This window comes from Barbus barbus, assembly GCF_936440315.1.
Source record: "Barbus barbus genome assembly, chromosome: 35".
NCBI lineage: Eukaryota > Metazoa > Chordata > Actinopteri > Cypriniformes > Cyprinidae > Barbus > Barbus barbus.
The window spans coordinates 6,370,439-6,392,297 of NC_136763.1; the positions used below are offsets into that span (position 1 = coordinate 6,370,439).

The 21,859-nt window shown below is 35.9% G+C and overlaps 1 protein-coding gene across 2 annotated transcripts in view; it reads left to right on the plus strand.

Moving 5' to 3' along the window:
- The window catches only part of LOC306855236 (semaphorin-3F-like), a 71,394-nt gene that overhangs the window by 25,263 nt on the left and 24,272 nt on the right, over positions 1-21,859 (plus strand). Inside the window, exons 3-6 of one of the 2 annotated variants that reach the window (XM_079393771.1) lie at positions 11,594-11,754; positions 16,320-16,382; positions 18,490-18,609; positions 21,280-21,369. In XM_079393771.1, coding sequence (XP_079249897.1) covers positions 11,594-11,754; positions 16,320-16,382; positions 18,490-18,609; positions 21,280-21,369 — 434 coding nt within the window. The remainder of the gene's footprint in view (positions 1-11,593; positions 11,755-16,319; positions 16,383-18,489; positions 18,610-21,279; positions 21,370-21,859) is intronic. The other variant, XM_079393772.1, reaches the window with a different exon arrangement.

Below are 21,859 nucleotides of genomic sequence, written 5' to 3' on the forward strand. Positions count from 1 at the left end.
ATGTATAAGTAAATTAGCCATAAGTGCATCGCATTTAGTAATTAGAGTGACTGTTAAAGACATGAAACTGAAGGAACTAAGTTATTAATATGGAATGTGTTTGACAATATGCAAATGCAGTGCATTCAGGATAACAGATCTTTCCCAGGCAGCTCGAACTCTGTTCATGTGTGTTACTTGGTGAAATGCAACATCACTATATTTCCCAAATAGATAAATGAAGCATTGTCTTGTTTGCATTCATTCATTTGTTAATATTTTGTTTTAATTAATTTTGAATTATTTGAATTCATTTTTGTATTCATTTGTTTTATTTAAATCTGATTTATTCATTAATTCATTCATTTTTATGCATTTCTTTTTTTTTATTTTAATTAACTTTTTTTTTCTCAAAAGCCTTTTTTGGCTTTATGGTGTTTTTAAATTGTTCTATTAATACTTTTATATGTTAAGACATTTTATTTTTATTTCATAGAAATGATTGAATGTAGAGAATTCTAGCTTTTCTTAGATGGCCAACATCTATAAAATTTTTATTGCATGGAAAGAAACGTATGTTATTTTTATGTTGTGAAAAATAAACATTGAGGACATTAGGGTGAATAAAATGACACAATTGTCTTTTTATAAAAGTATGACTATAAAAGAGACTTATAGCATACGTTGATATAATTTTTCCCACCCTTGTTGGACAGGTCTTGCATCAGTCTTGGCCTTTCTTGAAACAAGTTAACACAGGCAATTCTTAGATTATTTGAGTTGGTCATTTTACTAGGCTCATCAGCAGGGACCCCTCTGTGACACCTGTGCATCCCACTCTCCCTCAGAATAAGGTCCCTCCCGTGGTGACAGAACCGGTCCTGAAAGTGTTAACCATCTGCCATTTTATTCCCACGGGAGAGTGCGTGTGGGGTGCCGGGTGAACGTGTGGTGCACCAAACCTCGATGCTGTTTGTCTGCAGCTAATCGCCTCCCTCTCAGATGAGCGCTTGCGTAAACGGAGAGGAAGAGCGACTGGGCAAATAGATGAACGTGTTGACTCGATCCTAATCCCGCTTCCTTCCTGTCCGGCCTGGGAAACGGAACATATGCAGCCCAGATCGCATCCAAAGCGTCTGCCAAATTTAACACCAATGCTGGCTTTCTCTCATGCATTGGCTCTTATAGGTCTTATAGGATGCATGTTGTGAAAAGTCTCACTTCTATATATGATCTTTTCCATTTACAAAAGTGACAGTCATACAGACTCTTCAGATCCCATAGGTTGGAGTGACAAGCAATGAGGCAGCACTATAGAGACTCCACAGCGGGCGGTAAACCGAAGGATAGAGATCATTCACAATGGCTTCTGTCACTTTTGGCATTCCTTTCCGTCTGACTCAGAGGAAACGGAGGAATAATTCCACAGCCACCTCTGCCAAACCACGACCCCTTCACCTCTGCCGTGATAGCCCAGCTTTCTGACGCTCTCACCAGGGTGTACGTAAGCCATATCCCATCACCTCCAGGGCCACCAGAGATCACCTTCCTGGATGTCCGTGACTGTAAATTAGCCGTCGACATGTCACAGGATACAGACAGGAACTTTTGGGGAAAACCTGCTAGTCTCAGACGTTCAGCACTTTGAAAATCCTTCTGTGTCACTGACGAAGCACTTCTCCTCCGTTCCCATTTCCCCAGGTCATTTTTAGGGCTTGTGTTTATTTAAGGAGGGCATTGTTTTCGTTTCAAGGATGATGTAGCAATTCTGCCTGTGGCGGCCGTTTTAGTACAGGACTATGGTGCAGACATCTGTTCTTCTCATAAGAGCAAAACTTCCCTGGACTCTCATGTCACATCCAAAACTACATTAGTATGTCACGTTGGACACCTGAATGGAAAAAGTACGTCAAATCAAATCAAACCCTTTCCGCACGTTTTTGTTTTGAGAGCTTATTGGGACTCAACCCTTCCAGCGCCGTCTTCAAAACGCTGTTCTTTTAATAATAACAAGCGTCAGTGAAGTGGAACATTTTTGCTGAATTTGAACTTCCTTCTGGTCCAGGCCAAGTCAAACATCTTCTTACTGATACGATGAAAGCGTATATAGGTTTTGGCAGTGTGTAAACACAATAAGGGTGGCCCGTAGTCTCAGAAGACCAAAAAAAGGCAATGAAACTACCGTTCACCATGATTTGTTTCAGAGTAAGTCCATTTGCTGCCTGAATCTCAAATTGTCATCAGTTAAGAATATTATTTACTTAACTATTAGGGACCAATTTAAAACAGCTGCTGAATTTGAAATAATGTATATTCTGTAAAAACCATGCGAGTATGTCTTTACACTTATATAATATACACTACTGTTAAACAGTTTGGGGTTGAAGGTTTGTTTTTTGTGTGTAATATTTTTGAAAGAAGTCTTTTTAATGCTCATCAAGGATGTGTTTAATTGATCAAAAAATACAGTGAAATATAATTGCTATTTGGCAGTTTTGTTTAAATATATTTTAAAATGCAATTTATTAAAGCTGAATTTTCAGCATCATTACTCCAGTCTTCAGTGTCACATGATCCTTCAGAAATCATTCTAATATACTGATTAAATATTTCCTATAATGTTTTTTTGCATATTTTAATATTTGTAATATCCTTATTTTTTCAGGATTCTTTGATAGAAATTTCCGCAGAACAACATTTATTTAAAATGGAAATGTTTTATAACATTATACAGCAAATGTCATTTTTGATCAATTTAATGCAACCTTGCTGAATTCTCGTATTCTTTAAAAAGATAAAAATTTGACTGACCCTTGCTGACTTTGCCTTTTTATATTTAATTTTTCACTTGGAATCCTCATTGGGATACCTTGCAGTAATGCCACTTTGTTTCTGCAATCCCTGCTTCCTGATTCTGCTCAGGTCGAGGCCAGTGACTCTGACCCCGGGGGCTAATCCTGGATTAATCTGGAGCTCAAGCAGTCTTTGCTGCTGCCGCCTCACGACTTAAGCCCTGGCGCTGTGAGCCTGATGGATTTACATTGGCTGGAATGAGTATTTCTCTATGATTGAGAAAGACAGGAGAGTTCAACAGCTGTTCAGTTTCTTCTGATTCACCCTTCTCAGATTTTCAAATATCCCATGAACATTTCAAATATCCCATGATCCATTCAGTCTATTTTGGGCAATATTGTGTCAATCATAAAAAGGTCTCTTTCTAACATACACTTGATCTCTGGACAGCCGAGCCGGCCCACCCTCCTGAGGTCAGGGCACATGAGGGCAACGCGTGTGAGAGGCAGACGCACCAGATTGATCGCTGTTGAGAGAACGCTTGTTAATAAAACATGTCTGTGGTGATAGAGAGCCATGTTTTCACAGATGTGTCTAATTCAAAGCAAGCTGTCTTTCTCCCTCACAGTTCAGGCTCAAAACAGATACCGTGCACTGAAACTATCTGTGGTTTATTGACATTCAGGCTCTTCCTGTAGCAAATAGATTTTCCATCAGATGTTTGGTTTTAAACACCAGTGACGCTTTCATTGATTTCACCTGTCATTGATTTCATCTTGGGTTCATCTGGGTTATTATGCTTATGTTTTTGATATGCCCGTTTACAAATGCTTCTAGCCACGCAAGGTCAATTTCATGTGTTTTTGTGTTGTATTATGAGTTTTTTTTTCTTGCTGTTGCCACAAGGGGTGTTATAGTAGGTTTTAGACTGCTTCATAAACTATTTTCGATTGTCAGTTTTCTCGTTCAGGTCAAATACTCTGCAACATTTTGAAAAGTTGGTTAAAGAGCGGTCAAGGAATTAAACAGGTATTATCAGTGTTATTTTAGTGAACTTGAGATACTATTATAGTTTATTAATATTTTTAAGTAATTTTTGTTTTAAATGTTTTATTTAAAGTTTTAGTAATTTAGCTGTTTTTTGTCTTTTTTCATGTCTATTTTTTAGTTCAGTTTTAGTTATTTTAGATTAAATTAACAAAATTTATTTAAATAAACTAAATGACAATTAGAAGTGTTGCCTTTTATTTTTTAAATATTTTATTTGTTAATGTTTATTTATTTGTATTTATTTACTTTATTTACGCATCTGCATATTTGCAAAGAATATATTTCTGATCTTTTAAATTGTTTAAATGACTGTGTATTTTTTTTGTTAGACAAATGGGTGTCTTTTTATTGTTTGTTGCTCAGTCTTGTACACACATGGATGCCCACAATCACAGGGTGATAATTATATCTTTGAGAAGAGAAAAATGCAGACTGCATGATGGGAGTTTGGGTCGGATGGTGATGCATGATGATGGGCGCAAACATTTTTAAATGATCCTGAAACAGAACTGATGTGACACACAACGGCTGTGGGTCGAAAGACATTAGCAGATGCAGTTTATTAGATGTGCTCATTACAGATGAAATCATCAGCGAAGAAATAGTGTACCTGAAAACACCTCAAAACATATGTGCATTTTAAAGCACAAAAGAATTGCACACCTCCTAAATGCTGCAGATTTAAGGTCACACAGATGTAAACTGAGGTGCTTGGCTGTTCTGCCATATAACCTCCATTATGACTGTGGCTGAATGAGATTTATTTAATTTATTTAATTTTATATTTTTAATTTATTTTATTTTATTTATTCAAAAGCTTTTTAGAAAAGACTGTATTTTTTAATGCATTTTACAAGCAACTTATCCTTGTCTTATCCTTTTCTTTTTATATATTTAATACTTATTTAATTATTAAATTATTTTTATTATATTATTTATTAGCTATAGGGAGAAATGTGTTTAAACTAGAACTTTCAGCAACTTTCTCACATTCTTTATTTAAACAGTTCTGTTTTATTCCACTCCACACTTGTTGTATAATGGCCTTTCTGTTGCTCTCAGCTGTGATTAAAACAGGTCCAAACTAAACAGCAAGACTATGCTAGACCTGCTTTCCAGTAGTTTTAGAAGCATTCCTTCACCGTTGTATCATCTTTTGATCCTGGATGCCAAGAAAAACTCTGTCTGTGTATGTGTGTGAGAGAGAGAGGCTGAGAAACAAGTGTGTATTACTTGACACAAATATATGTTGCCTTTTAACGGCATGAGTCATAGCGTCAGGATTAATGAAACTGTACTGTGAGCTGATAAAGACGCCACTTACCTCATATACAGCCAGGCTTCCAGAACTTTAGATATGAATCAGGTGCAACATCCGGCTGGAACATATTAGGGATAAATGCAGCTTTCTGTCTCTCTGCTCTCTGTGAGCTCTTATCTGAGTCTTACAGGAAATCAGCATGTGTGAGTTGTCAGAACAATAACACAAGTGCACTGCGGCATGCACTGGGTTGGACTGCTGCCATCTGTGTGTGTGTGTGAGTGAGTGTGTGTGCTGCTCTGCCCATTTTGCCACACGCAGACACAAGGCATGTTACACAATTTAAGTAGACGTACAGTATAAATAGTAGGTGTTTGGTGGTTGTCAAGCTTTAGCAAAGAAAGCACAAGTTCACACCATAAATTTCAGAGCAAAGTGACATTTTGGGCAAAGCAAAATGAATGTGTTAAAACTTGTGAATTTTAATGGCTGCTAAGCAAGACTCTTAAACACAGCGGTCTACTCAATGTATGAGCCAGTCTCATAAAAAAACAGTGACATTATTGCCAGACTTCTTGATTCATCTTTTGCTAATGTAGCTGTTAGTCTTGGCTACCTTTCTGGTATTTTTTACACTTGCAAAGGACAAGCTCACCCAAATACCACTTCAATTATTTTTATACAGACTTTAAGGTTGGTTATAGTTCAGTTTAGTGTATATCATGTCCTGGAAGATGTGTATAGGTGAAAACTGTTATTTATATGGGAGTGCTTTCTGTGTGTCACCTGCACCTCTTAAACTGTAATTATCACTTCATGAGTCTAGAGTATGTAACTTCTGCTTGTGCGTGTAAGCGAGTGAGCAGTACACAGTTATACAGCATACGCTGTGAAGAGCAATGATGTGTGTTCTGGCTTTGTCCGCGGACCGCCTGCATACATGGTGTCACGCTAATCCCAAACCACTCATCTCCCTCTTCCTCCTTTCCTCAGGGCCAGACTGAATTTCGTACAGGAACTTGCGCTTGGCAGCAGCTCTTTCATTTAACCAAATTTGAAACTGGAGAAATCTGGCACAGGATGGATTGTCAGTTCTTGCTGTATAAAGACAATAGCAGTGCTAGCAATCTGGACTCCCAAACAGTGATGTTGAATGATTGTTATTAAATGAAATCGAAATTCATCCTGTTTACTTGAAACCTGAGACACATTGATTGACGTCTCTACATGTTTGTTTTTCTTGTTTTACTTGATATTTATTTATTCATTTATTTTTATTCTGTCTGTCTGTCTGTCTTTTCTAGATGGTCATAATTTATAACTTTTTTCTAACATTTTTGCAGTTTTATTATTATTAGTAGTAGTAGTAGTAGTAGTATTAATAATAATAACGTGCTTAATCATCATCTTTTTTCATTGCCACAATTTGTTTTTCTAACCTTATTGCAGTGTATTAAATCATATTATTCGTAGTAGTAGTAGTTGTTGTTGTAGCAGTAATCAATAATAATAATAAAAGTTTTAAATTTACTTTTGCCATCTGTGCCTCCAAATACAGATAATATTCTGAAGTTAATGATGTTGTGAATGTGTAAATAGACGTATATTAAAACATTTAAACTGCGCAATGTTGGTTTATGTAGGACAAAAGAATTCACAAATACTGCTATGGAAAAAGTGTTACAAATAATGCATGAAGACATTTTGTGTAAAGTTTGTATTCTGAGATAAGTGTCTTATGGTGGTGTCAACAAAAACGATGAGACCTTTTGTAATATCTGCTCTTGCAGCCAAAATCAAGCATACTTGGCGGCACAAAGTGAACAGCTGACCAACAGATAAAGAAATGAGTCCCTTACATGCTAATGTTATTCACCAGCTGTTTTGTCTGTCTTATACAAAAAAAAAGAGGGTTTTATCTTTGAATATGTGAACTTTGGATGTCTCTCAGCTGTGGAAAGTGTGTTGGAAAAACAGTTTTCTTGATGGAGAATGAAGTTTATCCATTATTACAACAATATTGTAAGTAGTTTTTCACTTTTTAATATCAAGCGCACTTTCTGAAAGCAACTAATCCAGATGTACTGTAGTCGGACAGTATAGGACAGCCCTGTATTCAATTCAGTGACCACGACGTAGGGGCCACTGACTGAATCGTATTAAATGCAGCTAACGCTATGGGACGTGACTTTATCCAGCCGCTTATGATTGTAATGCTATGGGAACATGTACCTTTGTGGGTTTTGGAGCCGAGTTGAGCCAGCATGCATGCTCTGCAATTGTTTTTGGTCAACAACTGGAAAAGCCATTCAGGAAGAAAGAGGTCAGTGCTGGAAATCTTGGTACCATCATGTATAACAAGCATGGATTAGAACTGATCTCACATACCCACACCAAATCTCCCACCAGGTTGCATTACCTACCTAAGGGTTTACCAGAGCATATGGCGTGAAGGAAGCAAGAAGGTTTTCAGTTGATTGGAGAAACTCAGAGCTTGTGAGAAGGTAGAAGAAGAGAAGGAGCAGAACATAGCAGCAGTATTTGGGAACGGATATCCCTCTGTCTCTTCCTGCTACACTGCTCATGCAAAGAAACAGAGTGGGCATGTATCCGTGAGAGTGGGGATTGTAAAAAACGGCTAAAAAGTGCAAGTACGGGTCAGGTTACTTGCTCGTTAGCAACACCAAGTTCTAGTTTTCGTCCAACAAGCCATTTCATGCTACAGAGGCGAAGCAGAGAGGGACCATTCTCAAGACAAAGTATCCAGTGTGTGTGTAAAATAGACCCCCCAGTAGTCACCAACTAAGACTATGCAAGGTAATGCTGTTCCTCAAGGGTATCTGGATCCACTTGACTGGATTTTCACAGCTCTTTCTCCTAAAGGTTGAAAGTCGATCTATCAAAGAATGCTGTGGTTTTGGTAGACGTTGGCCTTGTAGATCTAATTAAGACTAGTTTTGTGGTTATTTTTGCAATATTTCAGCACCTCTACTGTTTTGTTAGCTTGTCTGACCTGTCTTCAGCTTAATCCAAATCAGACACCAGAGTAGTAGCTCAGTTCCAAAACCTACTGTAGGCTGTGTCCAAAATCGCATACTCTCGGGGGAGGTAATTCTTTTGAATACAATATGAATGTGCATGAATGTAATCTGGACATACTGCGTTCACCTTGTTTTCATTGTCATGTGATCTTCAAGAGTTAGTTGCATTGCTTCACTATCATTCACAAATTGTGAATTGGGGCCTCATGGGATAGTAAAGTGTCCATTGGATGCACACTTCAGAATCTTGACAGAAGTAGTAGGTAATTCGGGTGCTGTTTTATGAATCCTGTGAAATCAGACATGCAGTACCACTCTTTTCACATACTGTTGATTTGCCTACTGTATGTTAGGGAAGTATGCGATTTTTGGATGCAGCCCTAGTATTAGGACCCTATGATTTCTGCATTGTGGAAAACATAGACTGAATCATGAAATCCAGTCATAAGAATGGAATTTACTGTATAGCATGGAATGTACATTTATTATGTAGATGTGGATCCAACCACTTGAAAACAGCGCTGTGGCTGTGTTTGGAATGTTTTTTTTATTGGCGAAATAGAGCAAAAACAGCCAATATGGTGTCTAAAACGTAAGTCTCTTGATATTAACTTGTTTATTGAACTGTTGTATTAAGCAATATCACATTTGTAATCAGATTTTTAAAGAAAAAACGGCACTCTTCGTGTGATATTGTCAAATTAAAAATTCAGTTTAACTTGAAGAAACTATGACAGAAATATAGCCTATTACTTAATATAATGATAGTACTACTACAAATAATACAATTATTAATTAAACATTATTTTTAAAGAATATTTACCAGGAAAATGTAAATACTCAACAAAGTATTTCTGAGAAAAAAAAGAAATAAAATAAACATTTAGAAATAAATGTTTTATAAAATCAAATAATTAGAGATGTTTTTGATTATTATAACATTTTAATGAAACCATAAAAATAAAACTAAATTTGATTATTTCATAGGGCCTTAATTTTATTTTTTTTATTATAATTTTTTATATATATTTCTATTCAATTGTCTAAGTTTCATGATTTAAATTAATTAGCTTTTTTATTCATATTTTTAAATTGAACTATTAAAAGACTAGAAATATTAAAACACAATCCAGATTAAAAAGCAATCCAGATAAAAAAAAAAAACGATTTTGGGAAAAAATGAAATAGGGCCTTTCCTGGTATGCTGGTCGTTAAAGTTGAGGGAATTATTGAATAGAAATAGATCTCATTTAGATCTGAAAAACTATTAATACAAAAATTAATCTCATTACAGATGCACCTTTTTTTCAACACTGTATTTGTGTGGACTACGTAAATGTTCCACTTGTCAGAGTATCATATTTTTAGCATTGCATCTTGGCTCTGTCTTTTATTGCTTCTAGGTAGACTCTAGTCTGATATTGTCTAAAGGAAGCTGTTGACTCATGTGTCCGGATGGATCCAAGATAGACGTGGAGCTGTTGGTATTGGAGTACAGGGATCTTTAGACAGTTGGTCTTGTTTCCACAGGTGGCCCTCTGTCTTGCGAGAGAGAAAGGGATGGAATGAGAAAGTTTGGGGGTTGAAAGTCAAGGGAGAGAACGTGAGAAGAGCGAGATAAGGGTAACAATTATTTTTTGGCATACACAGTCTCCGCTCCGTATTTACTCTGGTTTTGTCAGGTCCGACCATATGCCAAGCTTTGTGCATTTAGAGACAGTGCATACTTGAATTCCTACAATAGTAAACTCACATTTCCCCTCCCAGTAGAGCATTCCAGACTTTAAACACTAGTGTTTTCTTTGAGGGCTTCAGGAACTGGATTTGCTGCATGGCTAGGCAAAAATCATTGAATACATGTGGTGAATATCCTGTCGAAGTGTTATATTTTTAGGTTATGTGGTGGACAGAATGGCTGTGCTGTCTTGCTTCTGATTTATTAAAGCTGCTTGTTTGGGCAAAGATTAGAACAGACCCCTAACCTTCCATTGGTATTAACATTTAATGTCGCTCCATTTGTGTGACAAAACTCAAACTGTGTGGATTTTTGAGGAGGAGTGTGTGCTAAGCCGCCACTCCCATCCCAGCATCATGGTGATGTAGCGTGAGATTGAGTGAAGCTTCACCTGTGTCTTAAGTGGAAACACACACTGGTGTGAGTGAGGTCTGAGCCAGCAGATGGTCAGCTAAAACAAACAGATGTTTAGGAGATGCTGACAGACGTGCTGAAAGGAGCTGGAACTACTATGTGGAATCTACTTTTCTTTTACTTTTTCACTCTTTCTCTTGTTTTTTTTTGTAATTTATTTTGCTCTGTTGCTCTTGATTACTTTGTTCTTCATTCTTCCTTTTAATTCTATTTTGCTTGATTTTTAGCTCAGACTCTTTCTTTCTTTCTTTCTTTCTTTCTTTCTTTCTTTCTTTCTTTCTTTCTTTCTTTCTTTCTTTCTGTTCATGTCTATCCACACGTAGCTTACATGATGGATTCATTGTTCCGCCTTGAGCTGAAACACAAATAATCTCACAGACAGAGGCTCACACATACACACACACACACATAGTTGTGACAGCTGTCAATCAAAGCCCTGACCTCAAAACACAACCCTTGCTCGTAGATATATTAAATCAAACTATGCAAACAGAGCAATGGTAATGTAATTAATCAGTGTATTGTGCTTGTGAATTCAGGGCCTGTGTCAGGCAGATAAACCAGTAATTCTTCATTGGATTTGCTTTGATAAATTACTAGGATTATAATTTATTTTTTAGTCATTATCTCTATTGGGTGATTCCTGACTTGTTGATTGACAGACACACTGAAGAGATGTGTGTGTGTGTGTGTGTGTGTGTGTGTTCTTTGTCCTCTGTGACCTGTGTGCAACACCAGGTTAACTGCTGTCTGTTAACTGTTTTATGCCCTCCTATAAATTTTCATATCCTACATTTAATTATATTTACACAAAAATGTTATTATAGTACTTTTTTTTATAATTTCTTACATGCAAAAAGAAAGAAAGAGGCTGGGCTGCTATAGTGGAAATCCCAGAGTATATATATTTTGTTTAATTTATTGATAACCTCCTTTTTCTTTGGAAATGAGGTGAAAGGGTTTTTTTTTTTCCTCAGACTTCACTATGTTTGTGTGTCTCTAAGATAAGATTGAAAAAATCTGAAGACATAATTACAGATTCGGTTGCCATGTTTTGTCCCTGCAATAACAAACTGTCTATTACTTCATAATGTGAAATAGATTGAGTTTTCATTGTTGTGAACTGTGGTCAAAACTCTTGTTGCTGTCATGTTGCCATGTTTTTATGATATGTGTTTAAGCAATTATGGAAATGGAATGAAACTGGGAGTGGAGCTCTCTCTCTCTCGGTGTAAATCTTTCTAAAACAAACAATGTCTTAGCAATAAATGGCTTGTCTATTTTCGCTGATTGAACTGAATATTCTCTCTCATTCTGCAGATCTGAGGTCTACAGGTACAGCCCATCACTTCTCTTTCCTGTTGAACACATCAGACTATCGCATCTTGCGCATGGATGAGGATCATGACCGTATGTATGTGGGCAGCAAAGACTACATACTGTCCCTGGACCTCCACGACATCAACCGAGAACCCCTCATAGTAAGAACCAACACGAATCACTCCATCTGCCTCCCACATAGATGGATACACACGTGGTCAGAATTGTTGGTACCCTTGGTAAATATGATCAGAGAATTGTTAATTCTTTTGATCTTTTATTTAAAAAAAATCTAAAAAATCTTAGCTTTCATTGGAGAATAAGATTTTTAAAATGGGGGGGGGGGGGGGGGGGGAATATCATTATGAAATAAATGTTTTTTTTTTCCTCAAATACATGGACACAATTACTGGTACCCCTAGAAATTCTTATGAGTAAAATATATCTGAAATATATTCCCATTCATATTCACAATTTTGAGCACACCAGCACGATTATGAACATTACATTATCCAGCCATGGCTTCAATATAATATAATATAAATAGGAGGGAAAACAAAGACCAAATTCCAAATTAATCACCCGTCACAATGAGGAAAAAAAAACTAAGAATATATTTTTGATGTCCAGCAAAAGATAATTTAGCTTCACAAATTAGAAACTGGCTTTAAGAAAAGAGTGAAAATCCCCATTTCCACCATCAGGGCAATAATTAAGAATTTTCGATCAATAGAAAATGTTATGAATCTGCCTGGAAGAGGACGTGTCTATATCGTCCTAATGCACGGTGAGAAGGAGAGTCTGAGTGGTCAAAGACTCTTCAAGGATCACAGCTGGAGAATTGCAGAATAAGGTTGAGTTTCGGGGACAGAAAACCTTTTAGAAAATGATCATAAGAGCACCTACCTCACCACATGTTGTTTGGGAGGGCTTCAAGAAAAATAATCAAGAAAAGACAATGCTTTCACCAAAAAACAGTCTTCAGCATATTCAGCTGTCAGACATGACTTCAAATGGAACTGGCTTATGGTCAGATGTAACTAAAAATGTAGCTTTGAAGCAGCAAACACTCAAGATGTGTTTGGTGAACACAGGGATAAAAAGTACCCCATGTGTACAATGAAATATACTGCTGTATTTGTAATGTTGTGGGCCTATATTTCTGCTGGAGGTCCTGGACATCTTGTTTAGACACATGGCATCACTGATTCTATCAAATACCAACAGACGACAAATCAAAAAGTGACTGACTCTGTTAGGAATCTTATAATGGGCCATGTTTGGATCTTCCAACCGGACAATAATCCAAAAACTAATCTTAAAAACAACACAAAAATGGGTCACTGAGCACAAAACCAAGCTTCTGCTATGGCCATTCCACTCCTCTGACCTGAACCCTGTAGAAAATGAGTGGGCTGAACCTGAAGAGGAGAAGCAGCGTCATGGAGTTGGGGATCTGGAGTGATTCTGGATGAAGGAATGGTCTCTGATCTCTTGTCAGGTGTTCTCTAACCTCATCAGGCGTTATAGGAGAAAACTCTTATAGGTTTCAAAAGTAAGTATTGAAAAAAAGGGTACCGAATAGGGGTGTGCGATATATATTGTCTGTGATGATATCGGAATTTTTGTTTTAACAATTTAACAATTTTTTGATGTGCGATTTGACAAACTATTCAAAACGCACCTAAAGAGTGCATGCATACATTACGTGAAGGCTAGATTAGTGCGTGTGCACATTTAGAGTGCGTTCTTTCACTGCATGATTCAGTCTATTAAAATACATTTAGAATGATGACAAATTCAAGACATGCGGGCATAAATTGTATATATTTATAGCCTAACACTTCATGTAGTTAATTTCACATGAAGAGTGCCGTTTTTTTGTCCAAAAAGTACCACGATTACAAATGTGATATTGATTTTTTTGCATCAGTTCAATAAACAAGAATTAAGAGACTTACGTTTTAGACAACATATTGCCTGTTTTTGCACTATTTCGCCAACAAAAATGATTCCAAACACAGCCACAACGCTGTTTTGCGTCTCTGAGCAATGGGACGGCATTTCATTCCTGAATGAATTAATCGTTTAAATGATTCAGTTCAATCGCAATGACTCACTTATTAACAGTGACTTGCTGCCACCTACTGGCGGTTTTAATTTCACATTTTAAGTATCTTTTTATAATTTAAATAATTCCAAATATCAATTAATAACATTTTGTTTAATATATCAAAACATTACTTATGCATTTGAAACTGCAGGTTAAATGCATTATGTCCTGCATTAAACAGTGTTTAAATGCATCTAAGTGCCACTTCAGATGCAGCTTCTCTTTCCTCTGCATTGCAAAGATGAATTTTGTTGCTAATGATTTGATTTGCTTGGTAACAGCCCAAATGTCTTATTATTCTAATTCACTGATTAAATGTAAGAATCTAACTCAAAAGAGAATGCACACTTTAAGAAAAAATGGCCTTATAAAGGTAAAAACGCCCAACTTTTTCAGTCATTTAAACTGACTGAAAAAGATAAATTTCTATCAGTGTGAACTGATCACCACACAGAATATGAAGAATATCAAAAACTTTCGGAGTCAGTTTAAGATATCAGCACAATAATACACTCAGCAAAATATCGTCTAATTATCGTTATCAATAAAATCGCAGATAATATCGAGATATTATTTTTAACCAGTATCGCACACCCCTAGTGTCCAATGTGTATTACATTTATTTCATAATGATATTTCCCCCCATTTTAAATTCTTATTCTCCAATGAAAGGTTAGATTTTTGTGAAATGTTTAAAATAATAGATCAAAAGGATTAACAATGCAGATTTATTTCCACAGCTGCCTTTTGTCATATTTACTAAGAGTACCAACAATTCTGACCACGTGTGTAGATACATGGCTAGATTTATTTATCAGGGGTTCAAGTACGTAGTGCTGAAACCCTATTGTATTTGTTAGGATTTTTTATTATTATTATTATTATTATTATTATACAGCACAAAAAACTAAATTTTCAGACATTTTTGGCCATAGCTCGTAAACCGTTTGTCAAAGACTCAAAAACTTACTTTTGCGAATTAGTCCTAGGTTTTTCACCTAATCGGAACCAAACCACTGCAGAAATATTCTGTGGACACTGAATATCAATAATTCTAAAAAAAAAATTTTTTTTTTTTTTAAAGAAATTTAGATTTTCGCTTAAAACATTGTGCCAATTAGCGTCTATGCTAACGTTAGCCAAATGTTAATTGGAGTATAACTCTTGAACGGAATGAGATATCTTCATCAAACTCGGTACACGTGTACGAGCTCAATCTTTGGTCAAATAAAAAAATTGCGCAGCTCTGCCACTTGGTGGCGATAAGACTGAAAAAACATAAAAACGCCTATAACTAGGCTATAACTGTTGGTCCGATCAACTTGAAAATTGGTATGCAGCATCTTGGTCCAAAGGGGCATGAGTTTCTATGAGGACATTCGCGTATAGTGCATCCCAAATCCTATTAACCCTAAATCAATGCTCCAAACTTCATGAAAGGTGAGCACATGTGTCATATGATTGTAGACAAGCATGCAAAATGCAAAAATGTTAGGACACAGACATAGTTGCCTCTAAAACAGTTAAGGAGGAGTAAAACAGTACATTTTAAATGACAAAGTATCTGCAATTGCCTTTAAACCACTAGATGACAGGAGTAGAAGACCAATAATTGGCTCATTCTTCTCACTGATATAGCTCTTGTTACAGCTTAGCCAAGTTTTCATGTATATAAAATATAAAGTCACTATGATAACAATTAAATCATATTTTGTCAAAGTTTACCACTTCATTTAAATTGACGAATCACATTTTGCAATTGACACATTATGATTACAGTGAGACCTGAAAATTGCATTATAAAGAGAAGACTTGCAGTAAGCATTTTGTTACCTATCATTTACTATAGACACATGCAAACACATTTTGTTGTAGATAAGTATGCTTACTTTGTATTAAGTATTATACTTAAGCCCTTTCATTTCAGGTTGAGTATGTGTGTGTTGCAATATTCTTTATCATGGATGTGTTGTAATGTCAGTCCAAGATTTCAGGTTGACCTAGACCATATCAGCTTGGATGCAAAAAAGTGCTTGAACCCCGGTAATCGCTGCTTGCAGCTATATTTTCATTTTGTATTTAATTTTCATTTGTTTATGATTTAGGAATTTGTCATTTATTAATATATTTGTTGTATTTATTTATTAAATTGAGTATTTTTTTTATTTTTTTTTATTTTGTAAACTATATTTAACTGTTTTTGCTTTTTTTTTTTTTTTTATATAATATAATAAATTAATTTGACTTTATTTTATTATATTTTTAATTTAATTTAAAGAAAGATGTTCACTGTTTTGGGTTCAGTTCCTGAACAAGCACAAGCTATAACCTAAATCACAGTAGGCTCTAAGGGTCATTCCTCTTTCACTGTTACTTGTACTGATTAGCTCACAGCAATGCAGGAAACTGACTATTAAATTCTATAAAACTAAAGCCTGGATATGTGGGGAACCCTGGGGCCTTATAAAAATTCAGGGTGAACATTTCCTGGCTAGTTCTGCTCATTACAGTGAAAGGTTGTTGAGTTAAAGGGGATCGTTTCTGAGATTGTGTCATTGTTGTGACAAATGGGATTGACCTTTCTCTCTTTCTCTCTCATACTCTCTCTTTCAGATACACTGGCCTGTTTCCCCGCAGAGGAAGACGGAGTGTGTTTTAAGTGGCAAAGACACAAACGTGAGTGCCATCTTTGCTTCTACTCTGCTCACATACTCTGATCTGGAAGGCCGTGAAAAACTGAGAACGGCATTCCTGAAAACTGCTTGGCGCATCAAATTAGAGAACTGGAGCTAAATGTTATCTAATTCCTCCAAGAATTATTCCAGACAGTGTTATAACAATATACACAACCCGTTTTTCAGTTTACAGTTGGTCAGCATTTGCACGCAAGATATCTTTGTTTAGACATCACAACTCATCTCGATAACTCCAGCCAGCGCTCACTTATGAAACACTACAGTTTGTCTATGTGACATCTGTTTGTGGTTTGGATTTTAAGCAGTAAATGTCATTACAAATACACAGCATATATGCAATCGTTTGGTCAGGGCCAGGTCTACAGCCCTGTGAACAGCCCAGCTCAACAAAAAATATATGCTGATATAAATGAAGTGAAAGTGAGATATTCATGTTTAGGAGTAGGGCTGAGGTCAAATATATGTGTTACAAACCTCAACCTTCCTGGTCAGAAACCACACAAAATAACATATGCACTGATATTCAGAGAAGGAAAACAGATGCTAGATCCAGGGTGAGACGAACTCGAACCAGTCAAATTCCTAGATTTGTGGACATATGGAATTGGACATGTGGTTTATTGGTCTGGTAAAGAAACTGTGCATCACCTGATCATCTGCACATCTGTGGGGTGCATTTCATTTGGGGTGTTTTGTTGTGCTCTGGTATGGTACTTAGTGTCAGTTTGGTTGTGGGATGTGATGGGTTTTAACCACAGCTCATGAATTATTAATAATGTTGAATGCACTTGCTGTGAAATGAATCCTCATGTAGTTTTTTTTTCTGATTTGACTCTTTTGAATTATTGAATGTAAAGTTGCTGAAATAAATGCCAGTACAGAGTTTAAAAACCTAGGAAATAATGCTTTTTCCCCCTGTGATTTCCTGTTAAAAAAGGACATTTTTAAATGGGCGATAGTCTTTCATTTTCATTACAGCTGTACAAAAGCATGATTGATACTCTGTGAATTTATGTTTTTTTGATGAAATCCAAAATTTCAGGGCAAGATACTGATACTTATATTCAGCAAGGATGCATTAAAATTATCAAAAGTAACAATAAATAAATTTATAATGTTACAAACAATTTATATTTACAATAAATGCAGTTCTTTCACACTTTGCTATTCATCAGAGAAATCCTGAGAAAAATATTTCACAATTTCCACAAAAATATTAAGCAGCACGACTGTTTTCAATGATTATAATAATAAGAAATGTTTCTTGAGCAGCAAATCAGCATATTAGAATGATTTCTGAAGCATCATGTGACGTGCAGAGTAATGGCTGCTAAATAAATGAATACATTTAATAATAATAATATATAAAATAAAGTGTTTTTTGTTTATTGTAATAATATTTCACAATAAGTTTTGACCAAATAAATGTTCCCTTGGTTAGCATAAGAGACTTCTTACAAAAAATGTTTTAAAAATCTTACCAACCCTGAATTTTGAAAGGCTCTGTGTATCAAAACAAAATGAATAGAGCAAGTGCGTCATAGTGAGTATTATCATAAACTATCATATCGCATAGTCTTCTACAGCCACTTTCTCTTTGAGGTCAATTACAGTGAAAGTGGAGCAACAAAGTTTAAGTTTAGTTAAGTTAAATAAAGGCAATATATGAATGCTGGGAAAAAGTTTGAAATGATTTAAAATGCTGACATGTTTATAGCTAGCTACCCGTATACCTGATTGCATTGGTCAAACATTAGCATCTGTGTTTGCATAAGCTAGCAAAGTATGTTTCTGGCATTGTTACAGTTCTTGTTTTTGGACAAACAGTCTCTGAATACTGCCATCAAAGTTTTGGTCTGTTTTCCCAGAAGTGAAGGACTAATTTTCAAATATTTATATCTGCCTAAAGTTTATTTTCTTAGCATTTAGCTGTAGCATGTAATGCTAACACAACCTAAAATCCAACAGACTGGAACTAAAAGCCACAATTTCACTGTTTTAATTTTAATGTCTGGTCTAATGGCTCTTTTGTTCAGTCTGTCACATACATGTGTGAAAATAATTACAGTGATTGTTTTCTCTCTCAGGGCGAGTGCGGTAATTTCATCCGTCTGATCGAGCCATGGAACAGGACACACTTGTACATGTGCGGGACGGGCGCCTACAACCCAGTGTGCACTTATGTCAACAGAGGACGCAAACCTATGGTAAGAGTGGGGTAACAGGGCATGAGAGTCTTAAACATAGCAGGTACACATGGATACCTATGAGGCACAGGTGTTCTTACTGGATTTATAGATATTCCTTTTCCAGATTTCTCAACAAATCTATACATTACCGACTCTTACAGTTAATCAAGTGTGATTTCTCACTCACCGTCCCCCTGTGTCACCTCCTCCCCCATTAAAAACCCTCCAGGTGTTGGCTGGCGTTCACCCTCACAGCTGCCTTCCCCAGCGCACTATAACTCTCTCTCCTGTTTAGTCTTACTCTTTAATTGAAGAGCTTGAGTTTCCTCACTCCAGCCGGGCATCACTCTGTGGACCCTCTTTGCCTTTTTAGGACCCTTGCTTGTGCAGCTTTCGGCTCTTTAAATGCAACATTTGTTCTCTAATGACAGCTCAGGGACGTTTAAAGTGGATTTAATAGAAGTCAGTTTTTTTTTTTGTTGTTTTTTTTTTTAATACACACGCTTATAAAATCACACCTAAGCTAATGCTACAATTATTTTACCTGGTTTTGCATTTCTTAATGGGATAGTTCACCCAGAAATGAAAATTCTGTCATTGTTTATGCAACTGTCATTCAAAACCAGGGTTATATATATAGCTAACTACTGCTAAAACCAAAACCATTTTCAGCTAAAACCAATTTTGTAATTTGAAATAAAATAAATGATAACTGAAATAAAATGAAATATAAATAAAATAACAACTTAAACTTATTTTATTTCAGCTAGATGCCAAGGCAGCATTTTCAAAAGCATTTTATCATATCCATATATCATGTCATATATCATATCATATCATATATATCATCTCATACATCTTATCATATATCATATTTCCCATATATCATGTCATCATATATCATATATATCCCACGTGTCATATCATATATCATATATCATATCATACATACCATATATCATATATCATATCATATCGACCTGCATTGAATGCTGTTCAGAAAGTCATATGGGTTTAGAATAACACGAGAGTAAGTAAATAATTACAGAATTATTCCTATATTTTCCTAGTTTCAAGTCTGAGATCTGAGTTATGTAGGGTGTTATGCTATGGGAGCTCCCATTATAGCGTCTCGGTATGGTGCTGGTGGTCTGTAGCTCACCATAATAATGAATTTCCTTAACATTTCCCAGGGCTGGCACACATGGTTTTCATGCCCTCCCCGTGTGAATGTTTCTATAAGAGCTGAGAGGTGATGTGATATACCCTTTAACACCCAGCTCTTTCTAGACAGGAAACCTGGGTCACAGACTGCGTCCACAAAGTCCTCCAGTCAGGCAAACATCTCAAAGTCTGTCCCAATGAGCACGACACACATCACGTCTAACACATACAGACGCACATTAATCCAAACACATCCAGATGTTACCGACTGCAGCAGGTCTGTGGCATGCTAGCCCAGTCTTTGCATTCAGACTCTACCCAAGACTGTATGTTGAAAGAAACACATGAGGCTGCAGCAGACGTACTGACTCTCAATGTTGATTTTTGGGGTTTTCCGAGAGCCAGCTGTGCAACTCATCATGGTCAAACCATCCGACAGCATCTGCTACGATAAGCATCTGCACGAACACATGACACCACAATCCCAGACGAGTTTTGCTTTACACTTCAAGATATCTGTAGACCCTGATATCTTTCACACACTAACTCCGCAACCTTGTGAGCAATTTGATGTCCATGCTAAAAACAGTGCAGTTAACCAGGTCTGTTTTGCCTGTTTTAGAGGGGTTTTAGAGACTGGGAGACCAGCTAGACCAACTTAAACCACCTTAGGCTGGTTTATGTTGCAGGAGTCAACTTCCCCTACTACCAAAGTAGCATCCTTACTGAAGTGATAATGAACAAACATAGAGTAAGCAAACCATAAAATTAAAACAATCCACATAAATACTGTGTAAAATGGTTCATTAATAATAAAATAATAATAATAAAAGTATTAAATATAAACATAAATGGTAGAATACAAGGAGACAAATCTAAGCAATTGTCATATAAAAAAATTATAAATAACTTATTTATATTTTTATTTTTATTTTGTATATAATTTTTTTTATATATTTATTAATATTAATTTTAATACACTGTACTAATTTAAATGTGTATGTAAAAGTATTAAATATTAAATATAAATGTAAAAGTATTCAATATTTCACATAAATGTGAAAATGATAAAAACAAGCTAAAAATTAGTGTCAATTGATTGCACACACATGTGAAATATGATGCATGTTATAGAAAAAAAATTAATGTGTATAATATAAAATGTGTGTATGTTTATGTATGTATTTTTTCATCATGCATTAAGCTCTGTGCAGTGCATTCTGGGATTTCCTTTACTGTGATGGATACTTGAAGTGATGCCTTGAATTTTTCTTTTCTGTTTTTTTTTTTTCTTTTTTTAAGGTCATTAGGTTTTGGAACAGAGCTGCTGTTTCAATTGCAAAAGCATTCATAGATACACATACATACACAACATACATGTAATAATTATTGTTTTCTCTGACTGTTAAAGGTCACCTCAGTGCCTAGCTGAACTTGTCCTCTTTTATTTTATTTTTTTAAAAGGGGCAACCGTGCTTGGTAAGTGAGTAACATCATGGATCCTGTGACTATGTTCTGTTTTAGACCGCCATGCATCTCCAGATGCCCCAGACCAGAGGAAGAGCTAGTCGTGCAGCTGAACCTGAAACAGTGTTTGATGAGACAGGACTACAGGTGGGACACGGATCTGGGCGTCTGCCGTGAGCCCGTTGGCTCTCCTTGCGTCTAAAGATGCATAACCTTCATGCTCTTTGTTCCTCTGTGTCTTTCTTGTTCCACCTCATCTGTAGCTGATGTCTGGATGTTTTTTGTTAACTCTTTGTCTTGTCTTTCTAACATGTTTTCTTTTAAAGCTTTGTTCTGTGTCTCACATCTTGTTTTTTATCTTCACTTTTAGTTTTAATTTATGTCTTCATGGTTAACCTCTGTTGGCTGATCTATGTTTAAGTTCTGCTCTTCTTTAATGTCTTAGCTTGTTGAATGTTTCTCTCTTTGTAGTTCAACCTGCAAAACTACCTTCTGAGCTTAGTTAATTGTTAATTTGCAAGATTTTGCAATAGAACATTACATACTCCGAAAAAGTTTTTTTTTTCTTTTTTTCTGGTACTATTGCAGTTTCTTTATAAATAACTAACTTGCAATACGTAACTTTCTTGGTTTTATT